This window comes from Vombatus ursinus, unplaced genomic scaffold (assembly GCF_900497805.2).
Source record: "Vombatus ursinus unplaced genomic scaffold, bare-nosed wombat genome assembly UNPS02014798.1, whole genome shotgun sequence".
Taxonomy (NCBI): domain Eukaryota; kingdom Metazoa; phylum Chordata; class Mammalia; order Diprotodontia; family Vombatidae; genus Vombatus; species Vombatus ursinus.
The window spans coordinates 24778356-24804115 of record NW_020954576.1 but is presented as its reverse complement, the minus strand read 5'-3'; the positions used below and the strand labels follow the sequence as shown (position 1 = coordinate 24804115).

The following is a 25760-nucleotide window of genomic DNA, read 5'->3' as shown; positions in this document are numbered from 1 at the left end:
GTTATCAGGATGGCCTAAGGCCTTCTAAGAAATGTCATTCTTGACCACTAGGAGAGCTCTCTCATCAACCCCACCCTAGAGAAGCCTGTGTCATCCCTGCTACCCGCCCTTCTACACAGGCACAGATACAGATACAACCTACCACCAAACAACAAAACTGAGGAAGCAAAGTTAGACTGTTGAATCTGAGGCACATGAGTACAGTTTGCTCCTGGCCCCCAACAGTTGTACTTGGGACTTGTTAACTCTTGTCCCTTCTGGCCCATGGATCTTCCTTATGATTCACAACTGGAGGACAGAAAACACTCCTATCCTCTTAAGAAGGGATTATTTTGGTTACAGAAACCATTCATGGAGATGGTGTGGAACATTACATTTGGGGGCAGAAGACCTAGGCTCATCCCTGAGCTGTGCAACCTATCAAGCAGGATGAGCTCATCATTTTTATTTCTTTTTTACTTTTTTAAAAAGTTTTTTTTTTTGCAATTACATGTAAGAAAAGTTTTCAACATTAAATTTTATACGATATTGAGTTCCAAGCTTTTTTCTCCCTCCCTCCTTCCCCAAGACGGCAAATAATCTGATATTGGCCATCCATGTACAATCATATTAAACATAATTCCACATGAGTAATTTTGTGAAAGGGAAAAACCAAGAGAAAGAAAAAACAAAAACAAGGTGAAAATAGTATGCTTCGATCTGCATTCAGACTCCGTAGTTCCTTCTCTGGATGTGGACAGCATTTTCCATCATGAGTCTTTTGGAGTTTTTTAGATCCTTACACTGCTGAAAAGAATAAGTCTATCAACGTTGGTCATTGCACAATGTGGCTGCTACTGTGTACAATATTCTCCTGTTTCTGCTCACTTCACTCAGCATCAGTTCATGTAAGTCCTTCCAGGTTTGTCCGAAATCTGTCTGCTCATTATTTCTTAAAGCACAATAGTATTCCTTCACATTCATACACCACAACTTGTTCAGCCATTCCCAAATTGATGGGCAACCCCTCAATTTCCAATTCCCAGCCACCACGAAAAGAGCTGCTATAAATATTTTTGTACACACAGGTCCTTTTCCCTTTTTTATGATCTCTTTGGGATACAGACCTAGTAATAGTATTGCCAGATCAAATGGTATGCACAAATTTATAGCTCTTTGGCCATAGTTCCAAATTACTGAGCCCATCATTTCAACACTGACATCACTCTGGTGATGGTATAAAAGAAAGAACACCATCTTCAGAGAATCTAATCTACAGTGACCCAGAAGGTAAAGGAGACAAAGTGAGTTTAGGCTATGGAATATTAACCAACAATGATTACTGAAAAAAAAAAAATCACAGGAGATTTCATCCAAGAAATGTAAGATTGGAAAAGGAAGTGGGACAACCATGCAGTGAGAGGTGCCACAGTGGATAAAGGACTGAGCCTGGAGTCAAGAGGACCTGAATTCAAATTTGGCCTTGGACTCTTAATAGCTATGGGACCTTGGGCAAGTCACTTAACCCAATCTGCCTCAGTTTCTGCATTTGTAAAATGGGGATGAAAATAGCACCTACCTTTCAGGGTCGTTGTGTGAGGATGAAGTGAAGTTAATACTTATAAAGCAAAAGCTTTGCAAGCCTTAAGCGTTGTATAAATGCTGGTTATAATTATTAAATGGATAAAATATGTAGAGGAAGACCTCCAGAAATGTGGGAGAGGTCCTCTTTGGAGGATTCATGCACAAGAACTCCACAGGATAACAAGGTTAAGTTGAATGAAGTGTAGATGTTTAATAAGATGAATGAAGTGTAGATGTTTAGCTAGTAAAGCAATCAGGAAGGGAAAAACAGATGCCTTCAAGTTTTTGAAGCTCTGTCATATGGAAAAGGAATCACAGTTGTTCTCCTTGGGCCCAGGGGGCAGAACTAGGAACAAAGAACAGATGTTTCAGAAAGGAATGTTCAGGCTTGACAGAAGGAAAAACTTCCTAACTGTTAAGAATTGCCTCCAAACTGAGTAGGTTCCCTTTCACTGGAGGTCTTCAAGTGAAGAGGAGGCCAGAGGACCACTTCTTTGAGGACACTGTAGAAGGCCTCTTGGTTCAGGTGGAGGCCTCTGAAGGCGCTTCCAACTCTGATTCTGTTTCTGTGAAACATTCACTGAACCCAGCACTCCAAAAACTGCTCTAACCCATGCCCCATCCTGCCCCAAGAACCCACCTGATTTCTCGATCATCCTCCAGGAGCTGCAGCTTATAATACGAGTTGGTGCCTTTAACAATGTCCACAAGGCCAAGGGTGGCACTGAAGATTTTTCCATTTTTTTCAAGTACGTGAGCTGAGTCCTCGAGCCCTGATCATAGAGACAAAGTATACAATTACCCAGAGAACATAAAAGTGACTTGCCAGGGCCACAGAAGTGGTAAATGGGAGAGCCAGAATGTGAATCCAGTTCCTTTGGATTCCAGAGGGAGAATCCTAGGCAGGACACTCTAAAGGGCTAACATGCTGACTAAATTCAATTATACCAAATTACTTCAATATCTATCCTATATGCTTACTGAGGGGTGGGAGGAGGAAAACAAAGACAATGTTAGATAACCACATATTCACAAGAGTAAGTAATTTCTCACGCAATCTTTTTAGATTTTCCCTTTGTCAAACACTACATCAAAACCCTTTAAGACTGCTCTGCTGTCCTCTAAGTTTCACTCACCAGAATCAGGATCCACAGCTGCTCCACCTTTCAGTGTTAATTTCATTTTCTTTTCTGATTTGTTGGTCCCTGCAAAGGAGAAACAGAAAGGTAATAAGTGAGGGGCTGCTTTAGGAAAAGGAAGTGCCTGATCCCTCTCCGACCTTATTAAAAAAAAAATGAGCTGCAGTATCATTAACGTGAAAACAAATTCCTGAGAAGGATGCGGATAAGCCGGACAGTGTCCACAGGAGAGCAACCAAGATTGTGAAGGGACTGGAACTGGACTGTAGGAGGCGCTAGACATGAGCAGGCTGGAGGAAAGGACATCAGGCTTCAGACTTGCCCTATTTGGCCACAAAGGGCAGACAGTACAGTGGCAAATTCAGACCTCGTGCCACTTTTTTTTAAATTAATTGATTTAATTTTAGTTTTCAACATTCACTTCCACAAGATTTTGAATTCCAAATTTTCTCCCATCTCTCCCCTCCCCCCACCCAAGATGGTGTACATTCTGAACACCCCTTCCCCTGATCTGCCCTCCATTCTATCACCCACCCCTTTCTATTTTCCTATAGGGCAGGACAGATTTCTATACCTCATTGCCTGTATATATTTCCCAGCTGCATGTGAAAACACTTTTTAACTTTTGTTTTTCAAACTTTGGGTTCCAAATTCTCTCCCTTCTTCCCTGCCCACCCACCCTCGTTGAGAAGGCAAGCAACTTGATATAGGTTAATACATGTGTAGTCATGCAAAACACTTCCATAACAGGCATGTTGTGAAAAACTATTTCCCTTTATCCTATCCTGCTCTAGGTTTACTCTATTCTTTCCTTTGACCCTGTCCCTCCTCAAAAGTGTTTGCTTCTGATTTTCACCTCCCCCAATCTGCCTTCCCTTCCTATCACCTCTCCCTTATGCCCTCCCCCCTATTTTCCTGTAGGGTAAGACAGCTGAGTGTGTAGGTTATTCCCTCCTTAAACCAAATTCAATGACAGTAAGATTCAGCCATTCCCTCTCACCCCACCCCCCTCCACAGTAAAAGCCTTTTCTTCTCTCTTTTATGTGAGATAATTTACCCCATTCTACCTGTCCCTTTCTCCTTCTCCCTGTACAATCCTCTCTCACCCCTTAAATTTTTTTTTTTAGTTCTGATGCCACTTTCTAACAATGAAAGTCACCCCAAAGCAGAGTGGCGGTGAATTCTTACTCCTTGGAGGTCTTCAAGAGACTGGTCAACCACTTGTTGGGTATGTTGTAGGGGGGATACCTTTCTAGTATGGGCTGGACTGTACGGCTGCTGAGGAACCTTCCAACTCTCCAATTACATGATGATAGATCGCTACCTGACCCAGCTGGGTGGCACTAGGCCAAGTCTAAGAAAACCCTGTAATTGTGTGCATAAATTGAGAAGCCAGTAGAGCGGCCCAGCTGCCAGTGTAGGTGCAGGACCCTGAGGAAGCCTCTCTCTGAACTCACCTTCCTCTTCCTTGACTTGACCCTTGCTCTTCTTGGAAGAAGAGACACCTGACTTCTTCCCTCCAACAGGTTCTTTCTTCACTTCAGCGCCCCAGGAGGACAAGGTGTGCAGACAGAGCAGCTCCTGGAGGCTCTTGCCGGAAGCAGAGACATCTTGGAGGAAATCCTCCGAAACCACGCGCACATTGGCTTCTTTGACCTCTTCCATCTTCTTATTCATCTTCTCAACCTCCTCTGTTCAAACAGATGAGAAGCTAGTTGAGATCAAAATTCTGAGGCCACTTAACCTGTGGGTCTTCACTCACCTGGGCTCACTACCTCTCTATTCTTTAGGTAACAATTAAAAAAGTAACAATTAAAGTAACAATTTCAAGGGGACAATGTGAGGAGGGGAGAGGATTCTTCTCGCCCAGGGAACCCCGATGCTGTTGAGCAACATCACAGGGCCTTGACTATCAGGCCCTGAAGATGGAGAAAGGTGAGGCCTGCCTCTTTGTTCTGTAATTGTTTCATGCACCTTAGTTTCAGTTTTCTAATTAGACTGTCAGCTCTCTAAAAGTAGGACCAAGGCTCACTTTTCCTGCAGAACCTAGCTAGCCCTGTGTGGCCCAGAATGGTGTACCATAAACACAATGCTTTGGTAAAAGCTCCCTCTTCTCAAGACCAGGGTTCCACGGGCTCTAAAGATACAAGTAGAGTCACACAGACAAACTCACTTTTTGTACTAATGCAGAGGGAAGCTTTGTTAGCTGTCCCTGTCAGCTTCCCCCCAAGTTCTTCTATTGCAGCTTTTATTTCATCCTTGTTTCTGGAGAGCTTCCCCAGAGTCAGAATCTTCATGCTGGACAATGGCTTGTCTATGACGGAAAGAAACACAACTATTAAGCAGAGATGACACCACAACTGCTCGGGGGAGTCAGACTGGGGGTGAGGAATGGGAGAGAAACCAGACACTACGGAAAACAGGGGGAGCCTGGCACTGAACTAGACTGGTTACCAACCCAGCTTTGTGCAGGCCACAAACACTACCCCCTACAGCAGAGCTAAGAGTCTGGGGAATGAAAAGATTCCAATTGAAAAGAGTTAAGTTACAGTAAGAAAACAGATGCTGCCTGTTTAAGGGATCCCCAGCTCTGAGAAGCACAAACAGAGAAAAGGGCCAGAGAGCAGCCACGGAGACTTGGGCTTCCAGGTTCTATTCCAGGCTCCCTGCTGGGGGGAGGGGGTGTGTGGTGAGAAGGTGGGGGAGAGGCACAGCAGGAGGACGAGGGGAGATTTGGTACAGGCTGGGATAGCGGTGTCTTGCTAAAAGGAGATTAAGTACTTCTGGAATTGGCAACACTAGTGTCCAGGGAAAAATCATTAATAATGATGAAGAAGATGGTAATAGAAAGAACAACCAGCACTTGCGTAGTGCTTTACGATTTGCAAAGCACTTTCAAAAACATCATCACACTATGGAGGCAGGCCCAGTCAGATAAGCTCCACCAACACTGTGCTCTAATCAACCAGAGACAAACCCCCAATATCCACCAAGTGGACAAAGCAGCTGTCAATCTAGGAAGAAATGGCTCCACTTGACCCCTCCTGGCAGGGTGGGGAGAAAGGAAGGGCCAGATTGGTCTTCTAATCACTGCCAATGTTCCTGGAGTCTCTTGTCAACACCAATAAATAACCAAACTTGGCCATGTCAGCTTTTGCTTCCACCAAAAGAATCCCTGGGGCCCAGAAGACCCTCCCTGATGAAAACTCCAAGGGTAGCACAGTACCCCGTTTTTCTGAAAAGGTCAGCAGGATGCTTTGGACTCAAAACTACATAAGCCAAAGGCCTCAGGAGGCACCACAGGGTCTCCAGAATGCAACAACCAATCAACAAGCACTTATTAAACTCCTGATATGTGCACAAAGAGAAAACAAAGAAAAATGAAAGTTACTGCCCTCATGGGGCTTACATTCTATCTGAAGGACAATAAAAAAATCTTCCCATGGTCTTCTGATACCTCCTGGAAAGGAGGCAGGGGTAGGGAGAAGGGAGGAAGAAAGGGAATTAGCCTTGTCATATCCCGAGAAGCAAGAGAAGCAGAGAGGTCCCAGAAGAACAAGGTTCCTCATTAACTAAGTCAAAGGTGATAAGGCCCCCTGCTTTGGGCCAACACAAACCTTATATACAGCCTCCCCCTCAGCCCTCTTCCAGCTGCTGCAAATGAAAAACAAAAACAAACAAAAAAAAAAGACTTGCCTCAAGAGGGCCGTCCTAGATCCCTGGCCACTTACCTGGAGAGGATGGGGAGTTCACGGTGGGAGGGGTTGCCACTGATGAGGGGAGTGGTTTTGAAACAGGGGCATGAGTTTCGGGGGGGAACACTCGGTCCTGCTTTTTGCACTTAAATTTTTTGAGGTAAGAGATTTCCCGGAACTCCTATGGAACAGAAGTTTAAGGAAGTCAGAAGCAAGGCACCACCCCGAAAACCCTAGAAACATTTAGCTATTGTTGATGTCTGAAAATCTTTTCTATGTGGGCTTTTGTCTTGGAGGGTAACAATGTATAGCAAAACATGATGGAACAGACTTATTTCACTAAATCATTACTATAGTCTTTATATTTAAAAAAAAAAAGGTCTTTGCTTAGAAAAACCCTAGTCAATTATACAGAACAGTGACAGGAGGCAGCATCATACAAAGGGCTGTAGAGTCACAGAACCTGAGTTCAAATCTTGCACCTGACACTTTCCGGTGACCCTTGGTACCCTAGGTAGTTATCACCGAGTCCTGGCTTTGGTCACCTAACATGTTTGGAGATCACCACCTAGGTGACTTTTCAATTTATGTCTTAAAACCTGGTGTCCAGAAATCAATACAACATGGTCTGACCAACTCTAGAGTATGGGGGAGTGATGTTGCCTTCCTTTGTTCTAAGCACTTATTTTTTGTTGTTGTCTAGTCATTTCAGTCATGTCTGACTCTTCATGACCCCATTTGGGGTTTTCTTGGCAGATACTGGAGTGGTTTGCCATTTCCTTTTCCAGATCATTTTTTATAAATGAGGAAATGGAAGTAAATAAGGTTAAATGACTCGCCCAGGGTCACAGAGTTAGTGTCAAAGGCTGGCTTTGAACTGGGGTCTTCCTGACTGACTCCAGGCTCCTCTATCCACTGTGCCATCTATCTGCCCAAGCACTTATCACACTTACACATTATAAAGCTCTGTAACTTATCATTGCATGTGTCCTCTCCACCAAAGCAGGTCACAACCTCTCTGCACCTTAAATTAGCTTTTGTAAATTGTGGTGGCCAAACATTCATCAACCTTGTGGTGAGAGGGGCAGCTAGGTGGCATAGTGGATAGAACACTGGCACTGCAGTCAGGAGGACCTGAGTTCAAATCTGGTCTCAGACCAGACACTTGACACTTACTAGCTGTGTGACCCTGGGCAAGTCACTTCACCCCAATTGCCTTACCAAAAAAACCCAAAAAACAAACAAACAAAAACAAAAAACAAACCAAACCAAAACAACAACAAAAAAAGAACACCTTCTGGTGAGGAATCTTGCTGCTTCTCAGGTGAGATGCATCTTAACACTGAAGCCTTTTCAGTGTGGTAGGCCTTGCCAGAACTCATGCTCTATTTTGGGAGCCCAGGGTCATATCTCTGTATCAATGAGTCACTGGTCTACTTCAGTGAAGGATTTTGGAAACTTGATTTTTTGTTGTTGCTTCACAGCCATGTAGGGGAATTTCCAGAGATGAAATTCTCTCTATCAATGTAGACTGACAGAGGCAGCCATAGAAAAGTCCCTTCAACTAAACTAAAATAGAGATAATAATGCCTGCAGTACCTCTTTCATGGGGTTGCTGCGCAGATAGGATGAAATAACATTTTGTGAAGCATTTTACAAATGTTAAAAGAATTATTATTCTCAATGCAGATTTTAAGTTTGCTTTCTACTCATCAAGGCCTTGTTGATTCATAGTGAGCTCATTAACCCCCGAGTTTTCTTGGTATAAATTATTAAGGTATGTCTCTCCATTCCTACACTTGTACAGTTATTTTAAAACTCAAATGCAACTTTATACTGACCCTTAAGTTTCATAATTTCCTTTCTGAATTTTGATTTAGTCATCCTGGGCAATAATTCAATAAATATGTATTAAGAGCCTACTACTATATGCCAGACACTGTGCTAAGCATTAGCTATTCCTTTCATCTGTGTGTCATGTGAGCAAGGCAGTATCTCATGTCTTCACCCAAGTTACTGCCATATTTCCAACTGTTAGTTTCCATGACAAATGCTGAAGAGGTTGCAGGAAAACAAGCACATTAATGCAGTGTTGGCAGAGCTGTGAATTGTTCCAGTCATTCTGCAAAACAATTTGGAACCATGCCCCACAAAGTCACTAAATAGCAGAAAGAAGAAAAGGACCCAAGTACGCATAAATATTTATAGCAGCTCTTTTTTTGTGAGGGGAAAGCAATAGAAACAAAGGGGGTGCCCATCTACTGAGGAATAGCTGAAAAAATTATGATATGGGAATATAACAGAATAGTATCGTGCCCTAAGAAACGATGACTTGTATGAACTGATGCAGAGCGAAGTGAATAAAACCTGAATAACTTATATTTGACAACACTGTAAATACAAACAAGAACTCGGACCAATACAATGACCAACCCTGATGCCAGATATAGAAGCATGTTTAAAACCTCCATTTTGTTAAAACCGTAAGTATTAAGAAATAACATTTTTTTTCCTAAAGCCCTTTCCAGTCTCTAGGGAAAAGGCCAGGAAAGGCAGGTGTGATTGGCAGTCAAAGTCAAAAATTTTTTTCTTAAGGGAAATGGTTAAAGGTGGTAACCAACCTTTGCACAAAGAATAACTCTGGTCTTATTTACACCACTTCCTTCTCTACCCAGAAAGGATCCAATCAAATGTCCTCTATTCCAAGGAAATGGAAGCACCCCTGCAGCTCCAATTCAGGAAAGAGTCTCTCTATTGCTGTACCACAAATCCTTCTCAGGACAATTCTGCAATGTTAATTAACCCAAACTGCATTTTCATGTAGTTTAATATTTTCCTGGTTCAAGATGCCTGTAATTGTTACCTAAAATTGTGTTGAGGCAGAGAGTCACAGTGGAGGGCATAGGGGAAGAGTAGGGGAACTATGCCAATTTGGCTATCTCTCTCTTCAAGATAGAAATGCGTGGATAGTGATTTAAAATTTCTTTCTGGTACATTTGAAGCCATAAATGCAGAGTAGAGCATTAATATTTTTTCTTTGCTACAGAAGACTGATGAACTCTACTGACTTTCAAACAGAGATGGACGGATTCAAGATGCAGAATGAGACAGGCATACAGCCAATGCGGCAATCTGTTCTGCTTGACTATGCATATTTGTTAGTAGGGTTTTGTTTTTCTTGGTTCCCCTCCCCTTCCCATTAAGAGTGGAAGATGTGAGGAAAAGAAAATAAATGCTTGTTAACTGAGAAACAAAATAAAAAGGAAAAAAAAACGGGCAGTTTCCAAACTTATTCAACCTTTATCCCCAGGAATTAAGTAATAATTTTCTAATAGTTCTACTACATTAAAAAAGAAAGCTTTTTTAAAAAAACTTTTTGATCACTGTAGTTTGGCCTACACCATAAATAAAACTAGGTAGTTAAATGGAGGCAGCTAGGTGGCACAGTGGATAAGAGCACTGAACCTGGAGTCAGAAAGACTAGAGTTCAAATATGACCCGGGTAAGTCACTCAAACCATGCCTGTATAAGAACTGGAGAAGGAAATGGCATACCATTCTAGTACCTGTGCCAAGAAAACCCCATGGACAGTTGGTCCATGGAATCATGAAGAGCTGGACATGACTGAACAACAAAAGGCAATTAACTATTCTCAAAGAAAGGTCTGGGAGGCAAACACACAATGTTTCATATATACAAACACAGGCCTGAGATTCAAGTAAGTTTAGAAAATAGCTAACTGTTTAAGATTGAAAAACTGCAGCTCAAGCTTGGCTCCTGAAAAGGGAGATGCAAAGACAAATTCTTCCCCTCTCTGAAGAGACAGGAGACTATTAAAGCTTAAAGTGACACTAAGACTTCTGGGGCGCTCCGGATGCTGTCAGATGTGGTTGATATGTGGTTAGTTTTGCCGAATTGCTTTGTTCCCTCTTTGTGATTTATTCTGGGTGATGGAGGGGGAAGGATAATTTGGGAAATAAAGGTGATGTAAAAAAAAGATGATCAATTTTTTTTTCTTTTTCAAAAGGTAACCATGCTCTCGCTCATAGAGAAGATCCTGGATCTGCTGTGCAGTGGCCTCAGTAGCAGGGGGCTGAGGAGCAAGCCCATGAGTCCTCTCTTGCCTGGCCCTCAAATGCTGAGCCTGCCCACTTACTTTGGGGATGATCCACTCCTGCCGGCTGGGAGTCTGTGTCTTGGCAACACACTTGGTCCAGGCAGTGATGTCTCCAGTGCAGTAGTATGCATCACTCTTGAAGACAAACTGTCCTTTTTTGCACTCCTCACAGGGGAGAAGAGCTCCAAAAGCCATCCCATCGGCTACTCTGTCTAGTATCTTTAGTGAGAAAAGGAACAAACACACCCAATAGTCAGAGAACTATGGAGAAGGTTGAGAAGAGAGAAAAACTCACCAGTCTACTGTGAGTTGGAAAGATTTGGATAATTAATATGCATTTATTAAGCACCTATTTTAGGCACTGTGCTAAGCATTAGGGATAGAAGACAAAAATGAAACAGTTTCTGCCCTCAAGGAGCTTACGTCCTATTGGGGAGACAGTATATACACAAATATATACAATGAAAATTTTTTAGAAGTAAGGGCACTAACAGCTGGGGGAACCAGGAAAGGTGTCATGTAGAAAATGAAGCTTGAAATGAATTTTAAAGTAAACATGGGATCCTTCCCAAGCAGTGCAGCTGAAGTGGGAGTGCATTCTGGGCATGAAGAGAGGGCTAGTGAAAAGGCATGGGTTTAGGAGATGGGAACGTCTGGTTTAAGGACAGCAAGATGGAGAGTTTGCATGGACAGCAGTGTAAGAGAGAGAGTAATGTAAAATAAAGTTGGAAAGGTAGACTGGGGCTACATTCTGAAAGGCTTTAGTGACTGAGCCCCAGTTCAGTCTATATTGGAGTCCAGAGGCAACAAGAAGCCATTGGAATTTATTGAAGAGGAAATCACCTGTATTTCAGGAGAAATCCCACTGACAGCAGTATGACAAAGGATGACTGGAGAGGGGAGGTACGTGAGATAGGGAAGCCAATTAGGAGGCTCTCCAGTGAGAAGTGATTAAGGACTTAAACAGGGTGGGAATGTGAGTAAAGTGCTGGGGAAGAGTGTAAAATATTGGAGGTAAAATGGCAGCATCTGATAAGGGAGGAGATGTGAAGAGTCCAGGACAACACCAAGGCTCCATTCCTTGGCTAAAAATGATGGTGTGCAGAGGGATAAAACAAATACCCACCGAGGTGGTCCAGATTGGGGTGTCAAACCTAGCCACCCAGGAACACTACCCAGTGCTCCCAAACCAGATGAAAATGTAACTGGGAAATACTCAACAAAACAGAGACATAACACAACACAGATAATGTTAATTTATGGTTTTCTAGGTCAATATGCAGGGGGGATCCCTTTCTGTATCACACACCACTGGTATAGTCGGCAGCAGCCACCACACATTACCCCCCCCAGAAAATCAATAAAATAAAAGAACAATCCAATTCAAAGCCAGATGTCAATACATGGATATCACCAAAGGTAGAATAAGAGCAGGGAGTTTCATTTTATGTTTTGATCCCTAGTGGAGTGCCTGGACTCAATAAATGCTTAAAGTGACTACAACTCAGGAGGGGACCAGAGGGACATGGGGCAACTTATTACTGGGGAGGCTGAGGCTGATAGATGACTGAGCTTGGGGGTTCTGAGTTGCAGCAGACCTGTGGCTCATCGGGTGTCAGTACCAAGAGCCCCCAGGAGGGGTGGGGGTGAGCCCACCAGGCTATATACGGAAGGGAACAGAACCAGAGCAGTTAAATTAGCTGCCACGCCAATCAGTATTAGGCTTGGGCTGGTGAAGAATGGCTGCACCTTGAGCTTGGGTGAGATAAAGGACACCTGGTCTCAAATGTAAAACCCACCCACCCACAAGGTGTCTACTCACCGCAGAGTCCCCAGAAGGCACTTCCTGCTTGTTGGCTATCAGCAGCTCTTTGAGATCATTCGTAGAGCAGACTTTCTTCAGTTCATCTTTGATGTTCCAGATGAGCTCTGTCTGTACCTGTAGTAGAGAAGGTAGCTCAAAGGATACCTGATTCTTGCTATCCCTGAAGGACTAGTCGTGGGTCCTGTTCAATGATTTCCCTTCTAGAACGTAGGCAAATCACCAGGCCAATTTCTAGTCTTGGGGTCACACTCCTATTTAGGCTTCAGCTGCTAATTGGGGGTGAGGGGCAGAAGGCCCAGAACCCCTGACTTTGTTGGTACAGATTAGGACTTATTCTGAAAGCTATAGTCTTGTAAAAGGGACATACATCTTTCTAAGCATTGCTCTCCCCATCCCTCAAAAAAACTCTAACTCAACCACCCTCCATGGATTCTCATTAAGATCCCATCCTTTCTTATCAGTGATTATTTTGACTAAAGCTCCATTATGTCTTTTGTGAAGCAGGGCCATCTATATATTGAAAGCATACAGAAAGCATATTAGAAAGCAGAGGTATTTTATGGTTGAGGAAACTGAGGTAGAGAAGTTAGGTGACTTGTCCAGGGTCACATAGCTAGAAAATGTCTGAGGCTGGATTCCAACTCAGGTCTTCCTTTCTCCAGCCCAGTCCTCTATCCACTGTGCCACCCAGTTGCTTCTATATATGAAAAAGTTACATGTAGCTAGAGGGCTATGGTTTAAGGATTGCTGATGCAAACCAAAGCTAAATTACCTGTTAGTATTAAAAATACATCTTCTTATTTTTGTCTACCCACAAAACTTGTAAAAACTCTCATCACTCTATCCCCATTAAGATAACTTTTACTAAACAATTACAAATTTGTGAATTTTAATGCACGTGCTCTCTTGGGCTGCTGACAAAAAAAAAAATGTTAAGATTGGTCCCAATATTAATCCATAGGGATAGAGTGCCCCTGTTATGCTGAAATATTTGAACATCTGGTCTAATGAAATATTGGGCAGACCTGGGAGTCAGGCACCTTGGGTTCTAGTTTCTGACTTGCCCTGTTTGAGGACATTACTCAAAATGGGGATAATAATTAGTATGTACCCTAAGGACCTCCTTGGGCCTTTTCATCTGACCTACAGCTAAACTCTCCTATGGGTTATCTCTTCCCCAAGTAGATTGTGAGCTCCTTGAGAACAGGGGCTGTCTTGCTAAATTTACTATTTGCATTTTCAGTCCTTAGAAAACAGTAAGACTTAAATATTTCTCCATCCCATTCTACAAGCAGAGCTTTGAGAAGTTTGGCACATTATAAAAATATAAATTGTTATTATTATAAGAAGGCTTTCCTACTTCCCTCTCAACTTCCCCAACAGTATGCCCATGAAGCCACCTTAGGTCCCTAAGAAGCTTGTCTATCTTACTAGTTTCTACTCAAACCTCACTTAACCCTCCCAATTCTGAGAATTTTCTATAAGAAAATGTAAATATTGCTCCAAGACAGCCTCGAAATTGTGATTCCTATAAATCAGTGGTACCCAGCTGTGTAACCCTGGGGACACAGATGAAATCACCATTATCCAAAAAGCTACTGACGCTACATGGTTCGACAGACAGAGAATTAAAAACACAACCGGGGAGGCTGGTTCTGGTCAATAACAATGATTAGCCTTCTTTTGCAGCTCCCAATTTGTCTACCTCCTCAAACGTCTCCCTTTGAGAGGCCCTTACGTGAAGCTCACCTCCCATGTGGGTGGACAGGCAGACAGACACAAGCCAGACTGTGGAAGACATGGAACCACTCCATGCCTGTTGAGAAGCACCCCTTCTCCAAGTCTTGTTCTTAACAGACACATGCCCACAGCAGAAGTGTGTCTGGCTCACTAGTGGGACAGGTCTAGGTTAAGGAAAGGGGCTTTGCTTCTCCTGGGAAGGCTTTCTTAAAAAGAGGAGGATCAGATTGAAAACTGCCACTTACACTTTGGGGAGAGGAAAGGAAGGAGCCATGGATTAAATAAAACGCGCTAACCTTGAAGAGTTTCTCCTGCTTCGTCTCTTTGTCCTTTTCTTTCTTGGCCTTCTTCTTGGCTACATCATCTCCATCTACCTCGTCTCCTTTCCTCTTCCTGAAAGAGACATGAGCACATGAGAGGAGGACCTCCCCCAAACCACAGCATTCCCTTTCCTTTCTGAAAGGGATACAGGCCCATGGGAGGAAAAGCCAAAAACAGAACATCAAATGCCAACTCACACGATTGCAGTGGCCCGTAACTTGTTCCACATGACATCTGGGCAATTTTTGGTTTCTACTAGGGGTGTGGGGGTGGTTTTTAGTTAGTGAAGAGTGTACTGGAGTTTGAAAGACCTGAGTTCAAGTCTCCCGTCAGGCAACAGACAGGGGCATATCACTTAACCTCTCAGCCCTAGTTTCCTTACAAAAAAGGGGAATAACACTTGTAGTACTTCTCTAAAAGGCTGTTGCGAGGATTCAAACCATGTGTAATGAAGTCCTATATAAATGTTTGCTATGTTTAATACCATCCTTCCTTGCCAAGACCAACTTCTAAATTAAAATATAGATACATTTTCTTTTAGTATTCTCAGATGCCCAGAGGAGAAAGCCAGAATTTGCATAAAGCAATAGAGAAAACAGGAAGCTCAAGCCACAGAACACCCAGACACAAGAATGCAGTCCTGTATCAGGGGTATCATGCATGGTGAGTAAAATGAAGCTACTAAGAAGTTGATGACCAAGAAAGAGCACTGAGTGCCAGGCAGCCAGCCGACTATTTCTCATCTTTTTGCTTCGGATGCCTCATCCACAAAATAGGGAGGGTGGGAGAAAAGGATCTCTAAGGTTCCTTCCAGGTCTACATCTATGTGTAAAACATAGAAAGAAAGTGAGGGATGGAAATCACACCAGCATGACTTTATCATCTATTCCTAAGGGACATCAGCGACACCAACAGCATAATCAGGAGCCGCAGAGGCCGAAATCACATCAATTCCACATTTATGCCGTATTACAAACATGTTAAAAAACTTCTACACACCGAGGCTCCTTTGTAAAGAAGTGGTGATGCCTGGAGGATTTATGCTGTTCCGTGTCTGATTTTATGTTACACAAATTTCATTCTATGGTTATGCTCTGCATAGATTAAGAAAGTCAGTTTTGCCCTTTAAATCCATCACCCCCTGAAGGCAGACAGAAGCTCCCTTTTCTTATGACATTTGTGGAAACGGGAGAAGGGAGAATGATGGCTGGTTAGTGGTAAAGCAGAGGCCAGAATCCAGGTTTTGTCTCCCAGTCTGGGGTACACTTTCCCCCACCCTGTTGAATTCAGTAGGTGGAAACATGGACAGAGATAATCTATTATAATATAGTCCTAGCACAATGCTAGAGCACAGCCAGGAGTCTTCTTTGTCCTGGCAAGGAAACCATTGCCACTCTTACCAGTTTAGACTTCTTTCCAGTAAGCTCACTGGACAGTACGTCAGTTAAGTACGTGTTCTATCCTTCTTTGTTTCAGTTATTTGTGCCTGTGTCTTCTCTCCCTATTACGGATCAAGCTTCTTGAAAGCAGGATCTGTGACTGGGTATCTCTACCTGTAGCACAAGTGGCTGGCTTGCACAATCCCTTACATAGGAGGTACTCAAAAAAAATGTTTAGTGAATGAAGTGCATGGTTTTGCAAAAACCTATTTCTTCTGAACCTCCTTATTTCTGTAGGGGTATTATCATCCTTCCAGTTACCCAAGTGAATAACTTCAGGATCATTTTCAAGTACTTACTCCCCCTCATCTATATATTCAATTAAGGCCCCATCTTGACATTTCTCTCTCCAGGACATCTCTTTTGTGAGCCCTCTTCTCCCTACTTACATGACCACTACCCCAAATTCAAGCCCTCATCAGCTCTTGCCTGGACTACTCCAACAACCCCGCAATGGGTCTCCCTACCTTGATTCTCTCTCCGCACCAATTCCACCCTCCACACAGCCACAACGTGCACTGGGCTCAATAAACCCCAGTGGCTACCACTGCCTCTGGGATTGAACATAAATTCGTCTGTTTGGCATTTAAAGTCCTTCATAAGGTAGCCTCATCCTACCTTTCCAGTTTTATCAGCTATCACACCTCTCATTATGTCTACTGGGGTCCAGCCAAACTGGCTCTTTTGCCGTTCCTCACACATGACACAACCCCTCCTGTCTCTTGGGCCTATGTCAGGCCTAGCAGTGGGCCTAACACATAGGAATCACCCAATTAAATGTTTGTGGATTGATCGGATGCTTGTTAAAAGCTCCTGAAGTACATTTAAAGTGCACTTACTATACAAGATGGGAAAAAAAGGAAGAAGGAATACTCTTCACATTATGCTTTGCATGACTTCATTCTCCTCTGGCTCTGCTCCTGACTTTCTGGACTTTAAAGCCAGGCCTCACCAACTCAGGCCTCCATCTACACTCCACAGCACAGAGCTGTTGTAATGACTACAGCTCTCCAGTGCCCTTCCCTCACCCACCCCTCAGTCTTGACCGCTGGGAGCTGTTTCTTGAGGGTTTCTTTGTCTTCTGGCTGCAGGATACTGAATCCTTTGAACTGGCTAGCACTGTACTGAGGCAGGAATCCCAGTTCATCTCGGCATTTGACGAAGCAATCCGGGTGGTACCACCGGTCAATCATCCCCAGCTGTGGCTTCTCTGGATCAATCATTTTCTTGGACAACCGTACCTGACCCTGTGAAGGAAAACCAGAAGTGGGAGATATTCGATGAATCTCATTCCTTCCCTAATAACTCTTGGGATAAATTGACTTAAGATTCCGGTTCAGAGCCGGCAAAGGGCCTTGGATGTCATCTAAACCAGAGAGGTCAAACTTGCTTGCAGCTGCAAAACCATCCAGGATGCTATATTAACTATATTAAATGTAATATTTTAACATTACTAATATTAATATATTATTATATTATACTATTATATTAGTGTATATTCATATATACACTAATATTAATATAGTAATAATTACTATATTAAAATGTAATTAGGAAATGTTTAACAAAATAAGTAAAAATCTCAGGGTCATACAATGAGTACGTGTCTCTCAGAGGCAGCAATTGAACCCAGGTGAAACCTCACGGAAGCCAGCTATCTGTCTATTTCACCAGGGCCACCTCTGGGTTGAATGCTAATAACTAACATTTATCCAGATCTCAAAGCTGATAAAGTGCTTTTATTCAATTTGAGTCTCATAAAAAAAGGGCAACTAGATGCACAGTGGATACAGCATTGGCCCTGGAGTCAGGAGGACCCGACTTCAAATTTGAACCTCAGGCACTTGACACTTACTAGCTGTGCAACCCTGGGCAAATCACTTAACTCCACTGCCTAGTAAAACAAAACAAACACCCCCCCCCCCCAAAAAGCAATTTCAGTCTCACAACTACTCTGAGAGGCCAACTGCTATTTCCATAGGTCCCAGGATTAACACACTAGGGTTCACTGTAGCTAGTCCTGGGACCCAGAGCACTTCAATTCTCAGAGAGTATTTAATTTCAGAATAATGATGAACACTTAACATTTACATACATTTTCGGGTTTATCGAAATGCTTCATAGATGTCTCAAGACATAGAAAGTCTCAACATCCTTACAGGAACCACTATGATTTCAAAGGAATGACGATGAAGAATGCCACCCATCTCCTGCCAGAGGTGAAGGACTCAAGATGCAGAATGAGACATACAAGCCTCGACATGAAAAATGAGGGAATTTGTTTGCATTACAAGGTTTTTTCTTCTTTAAATGGGATGGGATAGAAGGCATTTCTGTGATGGGGAGGAGGGTGAGACCATCTCCAGAAGTTTCAGTCATCTCCTTGTGCCTGCATAGAGAAGCCCAGGTGACCGACAGAGCTCCTTCTCATTCTGTTAGAGACAGTTATTATTGAGAGCCAAGTAGATGGAGTGGTAGGCATTTGGAAATGGGAACAAAAGTGTTTAACACCTGATTCTTTTCTTGATCACAAGAACATGTGAAATGTATTTTAACAAGTGAAATGTCTTTGCTCTGAGAGAAAAGACCCTAGAACAGAGTAGAGGACCAGAGGCCTGCCCTAGAAGGTAGCCAAAGTTCACACTTGTACGCATTCTATACTTATGATGCACTTTCCCCATAAAAGACTTAGTAGGTCTAAGTAGTGCACCCCCCATTTTAGAGATGAGGAAACCGTGGCTCAGCAAAGTGAACAGTGATAGCTCACATTGATCTAGCACTCTGTTTTGCAAGGTTTGCAAGGCACTTTTTCTACAATTAATTTGATCCTCTTGAGGCCGACCAAGGTGAAGTGACTTGTTCAGTCAAAACTGCTGATAAGGGCCTGAGGTGGCATTTGAATTCAGGTCTTTCTGACCCCAGGTCAGGAGCTCTACCCACTGAGCCACCTGGCTGCCTTTGCATTCCAACCCCCACTCCCCCCAGATCCTAAGAGAGACATTACATTTTATACTCAGTGAGTTCCTGGTGGTTGGAGGAGAGCTGAAAACAAACCTTAATCATTTCTTATTTTTCATGGGTGAAATTAAGACATTAAGTGACTTGCCCCAAAGCACACCAGTGCTAAGCAGCAGAGAAAGAGTTTGAACTAGGCCCCTGGCATAAAATGCCATCAGTTCCTCTCCACAGACAGCTTCTCCCCTAGATTTATGATGAGACTCAGACTGAAGACAGGATCTCATCGCCTTAGTTGCACCACCATCAGGGAAGGCCTGCTACCTCCCCACTGGACCCTGTGCCATCTGCTCTGCATCTGGCCGGCTCTTCTAAAGCTGAGTGCACCGTCACTGGACCAGATTGGGATGCACACCATCCTGAAACAAAGCCTGAATCCACCCAACCAGTTTCAATCTCTGACCGCCCAGCCTCCACACTAATCTAGATTAATAAAGTCTCGATTTCCAAGTACTGGGAAAGGCACCGAACTTGGAGTTAGAGGACCCGAGTTAAAGTCCCACATCAGGTACTTACTGGCTGTTGGTTTTTCTGAGCCTGTTTCTTTATCTGTAAAATGGGGATAATAACTGACATTTATAGAGCATTTTAGGTTTTACAAGACACTTTACATAAACCTTGTCTCATTTGACCCTCTCAATGACTGTACGAGGGAGGGCCCGCTGTGCTAACTGGGGAGGGCTTCATGGTCCACTGAGGCCATACTACAGCCCCCCTTGCCACCTGGCTGCCAACGCTCTTACCTTTTCTATTTTCTGCTGACACCCTTTGCAAGCGCTCCTATTGGATTTGGCGTACTCAACTGCAAAGTTGATTAGGGTTTTCTCTCCCTTTCCACCTCCGTCTTGACTCCCGCCTTTGCCTAGGCAAGAAACACAGAACAATGCCCATCTTAGCTTTGTGGCTTCTCCAGGGGGAGAGAATGCTGGATTTGCACTTAGGAAAACCCAAGTTCCAATCCTGCCCTAGAGACTTACTAGCTGTGTTTAAGGTATGAGAAGCTCCCAGAATAAGTAGAATTAGAAAAGTGGGTAGGGATATGAGACACATGGACAACTACAAGAAGTTCTTCCTGACCAAAAAGTTGCTGGGCACTGCATTCCTTTTGACCCAGTGCTACCATGACTAGGCCTGGATCCAAGAGGAAAAGGACGCTTATGTACAAAAATATTTATGGCAGTTCTTCTTATTGAGTCAAAAGAACTAGCAACTGGAGGGAGGAAAAAAAAAAGACTAGTAATCTGGAGTGGAGGGTGAAGTGTCCATAAATTTGGAAATGGCTAAAAAATTATGGAGTATTTGACTTAGGAGTCAGTAAGACAGGAGTCAATCCTGTCTCAGATCCTTTGTAGCTGTGTGACCCTGGGCAAGTCCCTTAACCATTTTATGCCTCAGTTGCCTCACCTGTAAAATGGGGATAACAAAAGCCCCTGATTCCCAGGATTGTTGTGAGGATAAAATGAGGTAATATTTATAAAATGCTTTGTAAACCTTAAAGTGCCATATAAATGTAATGGTGTGGTGCAAGAAATGATGAAAGACTTGGTATCAGAGTAACCTTCAAGGACATGCCTGAACTGATGCAGAGTAAAGTGAACAGAAGAGAACAATTTATACTATAATAATACTGTAGAAACAAACACTTTTGAAAGATGTAAGAACTCTGATCAATGCACTGATCAACCAATGACTCCCCATGACCAATGGTGAAGAATCCCGACAGAGCTGATAGAGGGGGAGAAAAAAGTAGAAGCTTAATAATTGAAAATAAAAGATATAATTCAAAGTTAAAAAAAAAAGTCCTACCTGAGAGCACAGAAGGAAAAAGAAGAAAATCTGTAAAAGTCAGACCCAAGAAGGCAAAAGTGATTTGAAACTAATTAGCTGAGATGCTGAGTGTCCAATGCATATCATCAGGCTCCCTGGATGCTGCTGCTGCCCAGATCACAGTCTGCACATACCATCACAAACATTCACAGGGAGGACCTTAAGTCTTCAAGACAAGGCCAATTACGTTCAGTATCTTTAGTTTAATAAAGGGAAGAGAATGGGTAAGCCATTTTAGAAAGACTTCTTTGAAAATCAGTTAAAAATTTTTTAAAAAAAAGTTTTGGCACTTAAAGAGCTATAAATTTCATTTGGTAAGTGAGGGAGGAATTCACTTACACGGGACAGTTCATTCCCCCACAATGACGGGCTCTGTAACACCACTACCACCAATTTACACTGTGTCTGCTTTGGACAGGAGTGATAAAGAAGAACCCCATGTGGCACGCTGTGATCTCCCTTGAAGCTCTGTTGGTCATGCACCAAGAATACAAGGGGACAGCATCTAAGATCTCACACATTCCCCAAGTTAGCATGTCCCACTGCAGACACCCTCACTGAGTATCTTTCAGCATCCCGCCCACTTCTTTTCTTACATGGATTATTAATGAATGAGGAGTCTCGAGTCCCTAGTAAAAATCTCAAGTCTTTGATGAGGACAAACCACACACACTCACCTATATGGACCTGCTGTTTGCTTTCCAGTCTTGATGGACAGGTCACTCCCCTGCTCAAAAATCTTCAATAGCTCCCTACTGCTTTTAGGACCCAATCCAAACTACTCCATCTGGCATTTTAGGCCCTCTAAAATCTATCCACTCCCTGCCTTCCAAATATTTCATATTCCTCCCCTTTCTACACTCTAGCTTATGAGCTGTTACCTTACCATAACAACCTGTCATCTTGTGTCACTGTGGTTTTCCATAGGCTGTTCCCATGCATTACCTTCCTTACCTCTAAGGCTCAGAGGCCCCAGCTTCCCTGAATCTCCCTCCTCCCCCAGGTGTTAGTTCTCTTCTCAAATGACCTTGTATTATACACGATGCCTCCCACTGATACAATCCAAGTTCCTGGGGGGCAGATGTCATTTTACTTTTGCAGTACAGCTCACCCCAAGTTGGCACTTAACGATCAACCTGCTTTTGATGCTCCTGTCTTTCTGGTTCTAGCTGCTCCACTTTCTCTTTGACACAAAAAATTTAAGGCCAATGGTGGGGGTACCCAAGGAACACTGCCCTAGAGTGTCAATACACAACATTATCAGCTCCACAGACCTCCCGTCAGCCCTCCAGCTTCGATGGTCTTCTTAATTTTCTGCTGGTCATCCCATCGCAGCTCCAAGAACCCATCTACTTCAAGCTCAGCCTGAGAGATGACGAGCCCACGCTTCCAGAAGCATGCATAGTGATGCCAGTTTGGGACCTTCCCGTCAAACATGGGTGACTGAGAAGAAAGCAGAATTACAGATGAATGGTTAACATGGGTATGGATTTCACATAATGTCTAGATCAAGGGTTCTCACCCTCTTTTTGTGTCATGGACCCCTACAGCAGTATAGCAAAGCCTATGAACCCCTTCTTAGAACCTTTTTTTTAAAGGTATAAAGTAAAACTCAGTCAATTCTGCTGTAACACTTGTTTTTAATGTGTAGATTTGTTCCAAATATACCCAGATGATAAATGAAGGAGCAATCTGAGTATACCATAGATTCTGTATTTGCCTGTGTGAGATTCCATGGGTGAAAAGACAGAAAATTGCACCACTTCACAGTAACTCACAAGATTCAATCTTTCCGACATCTGCTTCCACAAACCTTCTTAGCCTCCTGCATGGCACCCCACCTTCTGGGAGTTTCAGTAACTCTTACTTTGCCAAGACTGGAGATATCACTATTTTATTATTTATGTATTTCTTAACTATTTGACACGTATAAAACTGTGCTACCATTTTTATTAGGTTATCTTTTTTTTAAACGTATCACTGACATTTTTGAGTATTGTGTTCCTAATTCCATTTCCCCCATAAACCCAAGGTTTTTATTGTGCAATTTTAAAGAATTTATCCATCACGTTACAGCAGAACAGAATGCGTAAGATTATAAAAGAAATTAAATATATTCAGATAAATGTAATTTTTCCCCCTATCCAAGTTCATTAACTCTGAAACCTATCCACAGACTCCTTGGGGGTCTATGGATCCCAATTCTGCACTGAATGGGGAGCTTCCGAGCAATCTCAAGGAGCTAAACAACACAGTAGATATTCTGTACTTCCATTATTCAAACGGGAACAACCACTTTTATATTCTACTTTCCCCTCGTGGAAGCTGGAAAGTGAACGAAAAGTTCTTAGAACCCCAAATGAGAATTTTACTTCCTGAGACTAATCTGGAAGCTGACCACTTCCCTCACATTATTCAATGTGAATAACAATCTACTGCTTTATAATGCTGGTACTAGAGAAGAGAGGAAGATACCATTTTAGAGACCAATCATGTTAACTCAGGCTTTGACCCATGTAGTTATATGTGGAGACACAGGAATCATAGATGCAGGGTTGAAGGGGAACTGACAGGTTGTCTAAGTCCAGGGGTGGGGAACCTGTGGCCTTCTAGATCCTTAAACCTTTTGATGGAATCCAAGTTTTACAGAACAAAAGTTAAAAGGCCGAACTTAAGGATCTAGAAGGCCACAGATTCCCACTCCACCATTTTAGAGGTAAGAAACCAAAGTCACCCAAGCAGTAAATTGGCAGACCTGGGATTTGAACCCAGATCTTCTGATGCCAGCATCCTTTCCATTACACCATACTGATCTGATCCAGTGTATGCCATGTCACATGTAATAGAATTCACTTGTAGTCTATTGGGAAATAAACATTAACAACTGGTCCATGGGGTTAGAAACGATAGGATTCTCAGGCAAGGAGTCAAAGAGTCTACCTCATAGTCCTGAAGCCAAAGGGGGGTGGGGGGGGGTGTCTACACATGCTTTTTGTAGTTAAAAATTCATAATGGAAGTAATAGATGGTAAGCAAGGCAGGAAAATATGCTGGTCAGAAAGAGTTAAGTTAATTTTCTAAATATTTAGCAAATTTCTATCAAAGCTCAGGAAAGAATGAGACATTAGAAAATGAGAATCATTCATAAAGAGCAAGAAGTATTTGAAAATTAGGAGTAGGAATGAAAAGTCAGCTCTTGCTGATCACCAAAATTGAAATTCTAAATATGAATAGTCCACTCATAGTTGGCTTGGACTCTCTGTCACTTCACCTTCTTTCAAATATTTTCCTCTTTCACACTCATACTCAGATTATGTGCTCCCAAGCATGGGTTTATATAACACTAAAAAAATGCTAATGCTGAGTATAAACAGCATTAGTATTTGTATTTGGAGAAGTAACCAGACTGAGCAGGAGAATTTGGATGATATTTGAAAATACATAAAATAGTCCTAAGGACCCTCCAGGTCTTCAAGTGCGGCCCTTTGACTGAACAACTGAGTCCAAACTTCACAGAACAAATCCTCTTAATAAAAGGATTTGTTCTGTAAAACTTGGACTCAATCAAAAGGCTGCAACCGAGGACCTAGAAGGTCACGTGTGGCCTTAGGCCGCAGGGTCTCCACCCCTGAAAGTCAGTCTGATGCAAGGCCATACCATGAAATGTAGGATCTGGACTTAATTCTGCTACTAAATAGATGTGTAAGGGAGAGCAAATCCATTCATATCTTCCAAACTTAAGTTTCTTCATCACTAAAATGGGAAGACAGATTTGAATGATATATTTAAAGCAGGAAGAGACATCATGTGGGGCTAGAAGAAAAAGTGGCATCTGAGATAAGAAACCTGTGGTCTCTGAAGATAAGTGATTTGCCTAAAGTCACAGTGGCAGGGCTAGTAAATCTTGTGATTTTCAAGACTCAATGTCTAGTTTTCTCAAGCAAAAATTTTCAAACAAAATTTATTTTTAATTCTCTTTAATGAAAAAAAGAACTACTTTAGGAGGCATTCTTTTGGTGAGACAAGTGCTTTATGAGTGGCCTTCTATCTTGATGCATTTACTGTCAGAAATTTAAAGGAGAAAAAAGGACCTTGAAGAAAAAGGCATCAAAGCAATGAATTCTAAGTGACCTAGATTTATAGGACAATGAAGTTTAAAAACAGGGGTTAGACTTTCATTTCAACTTCAACAGATATTTCAAGTTGAGATATTTACATGGGAATAGGTGAGAGAAGGAAAAAAGGAATACACTGCTCTCAGTATAGTGTAATTCTAAGCTAGGCCTTTGGGACACCTTATGCACACATGTATGTGTACACACACACATACCCCCAGACAAGGTGACATTTCTAAAAATGGAATCACGATTTTCCATTCAAATCTACCACCTGATTTTATGTGAAGAGAGCGACCCTGTGACATTTCTAAAAATGGATCCGTGCGTTTACATTCAAATTTGCCACCTGATTTTATGAGAAAAGACAGCAACACCCCCACCTCCCCTGCGTCTTTATAAATCTCTGAGTATATCAACTCAAACATAAGCTTATTTTTCTGCTTTATTGCAAACATATAACCCTGCTTCTTTCAAAAGAAAGGACTTAAGAAAGCTCACACCAGGAGTTTCTAGCATGAGAACCTTGCTTGAAACCCAAACACCACTCTGAACACTAATCTCATGCAAAGTAGAATGTATCGGCTCAGTGGCAAAGCAACCAAATAGAAACTTGGGGATGGTTGAGTGCTTATTTTGGTCTTGGGGCATCATCTGGTGCCTCAGTTATCTCATGCACAAGGGTAGAACATAATGCTGGTCCCAGAGCAGATGCTCACTAAATATTTATTGACTGGCTAAGTGGAACAACTCACTTAGTGGAAAGCCTGCCTTGTCACAAACACAGGAAGATTCAATAGAAGGCAGCCATCTGGGAAGGCAGAACCACTTAGCTTTTGTTTTCTAAATGGAGTACAACCAGTAGTAGCAACTTCCTCATGAAAACTGCCCTTAAAGCAAGGATGTAACTGGTAAAGTCAGACTGTGGGGTAGAGTTCATGGGGAAACATGAAGGAATGAATGAA

At 42.6% G+C, this 25760-nt stretch overlaps 1 protein-coding gene across 1 annotated transcript in view; it reads right to left on the bottom strand.

Annotated features, from left to right (window-relative positions):
* LOC114049733 (poly [ADP-ribose] polymerase 1-like) overlaps window positions 1-25760 on the bottom strand; it is a 47402-nt gene that overhangs the window by 15626 nt on the left and 6016 nt on the right. The window contains exons 2-12 of the mRNA XM_027871120.1: window positions 21956-22124; window positions 19598-19716; window positions 16872-17086; window positions 14376-14472; window positions 12337-12453; window positions 10554-10733; window positions 6434-6578; window positions 4876-5016; window positions 4160-4393; window positions 2700-2768; window positions 2204-2336 (exon numbers count right to left, since the gene is read on the bottom strand). Of these exons, the coding sequence (XP_027726921.1) occupies window positions 2204-2336; window positions 2700-2768; window positions 4160-4393; window positions 4876-5016; window positions 6434-6578; window positions 10554-10733; window positions 12337-12453; window positions 14376-14472; window positions 16872-17086; window positions 19598-19716; window positions 21956-22124 (1619 nt within the window). The remainder of the gene's footprint in view (window positions 1-2203; window positions 2337-2699; window positions 2769-4159; window positions 4394-4875; window positions 5017-6433; window positions 6579-10553; window positions 10734-12336; window positions 12454-14375; window positions 14473-16871; window positions 17087-19597; window positions 19717-21955; window positions 22125-25760) is intronic.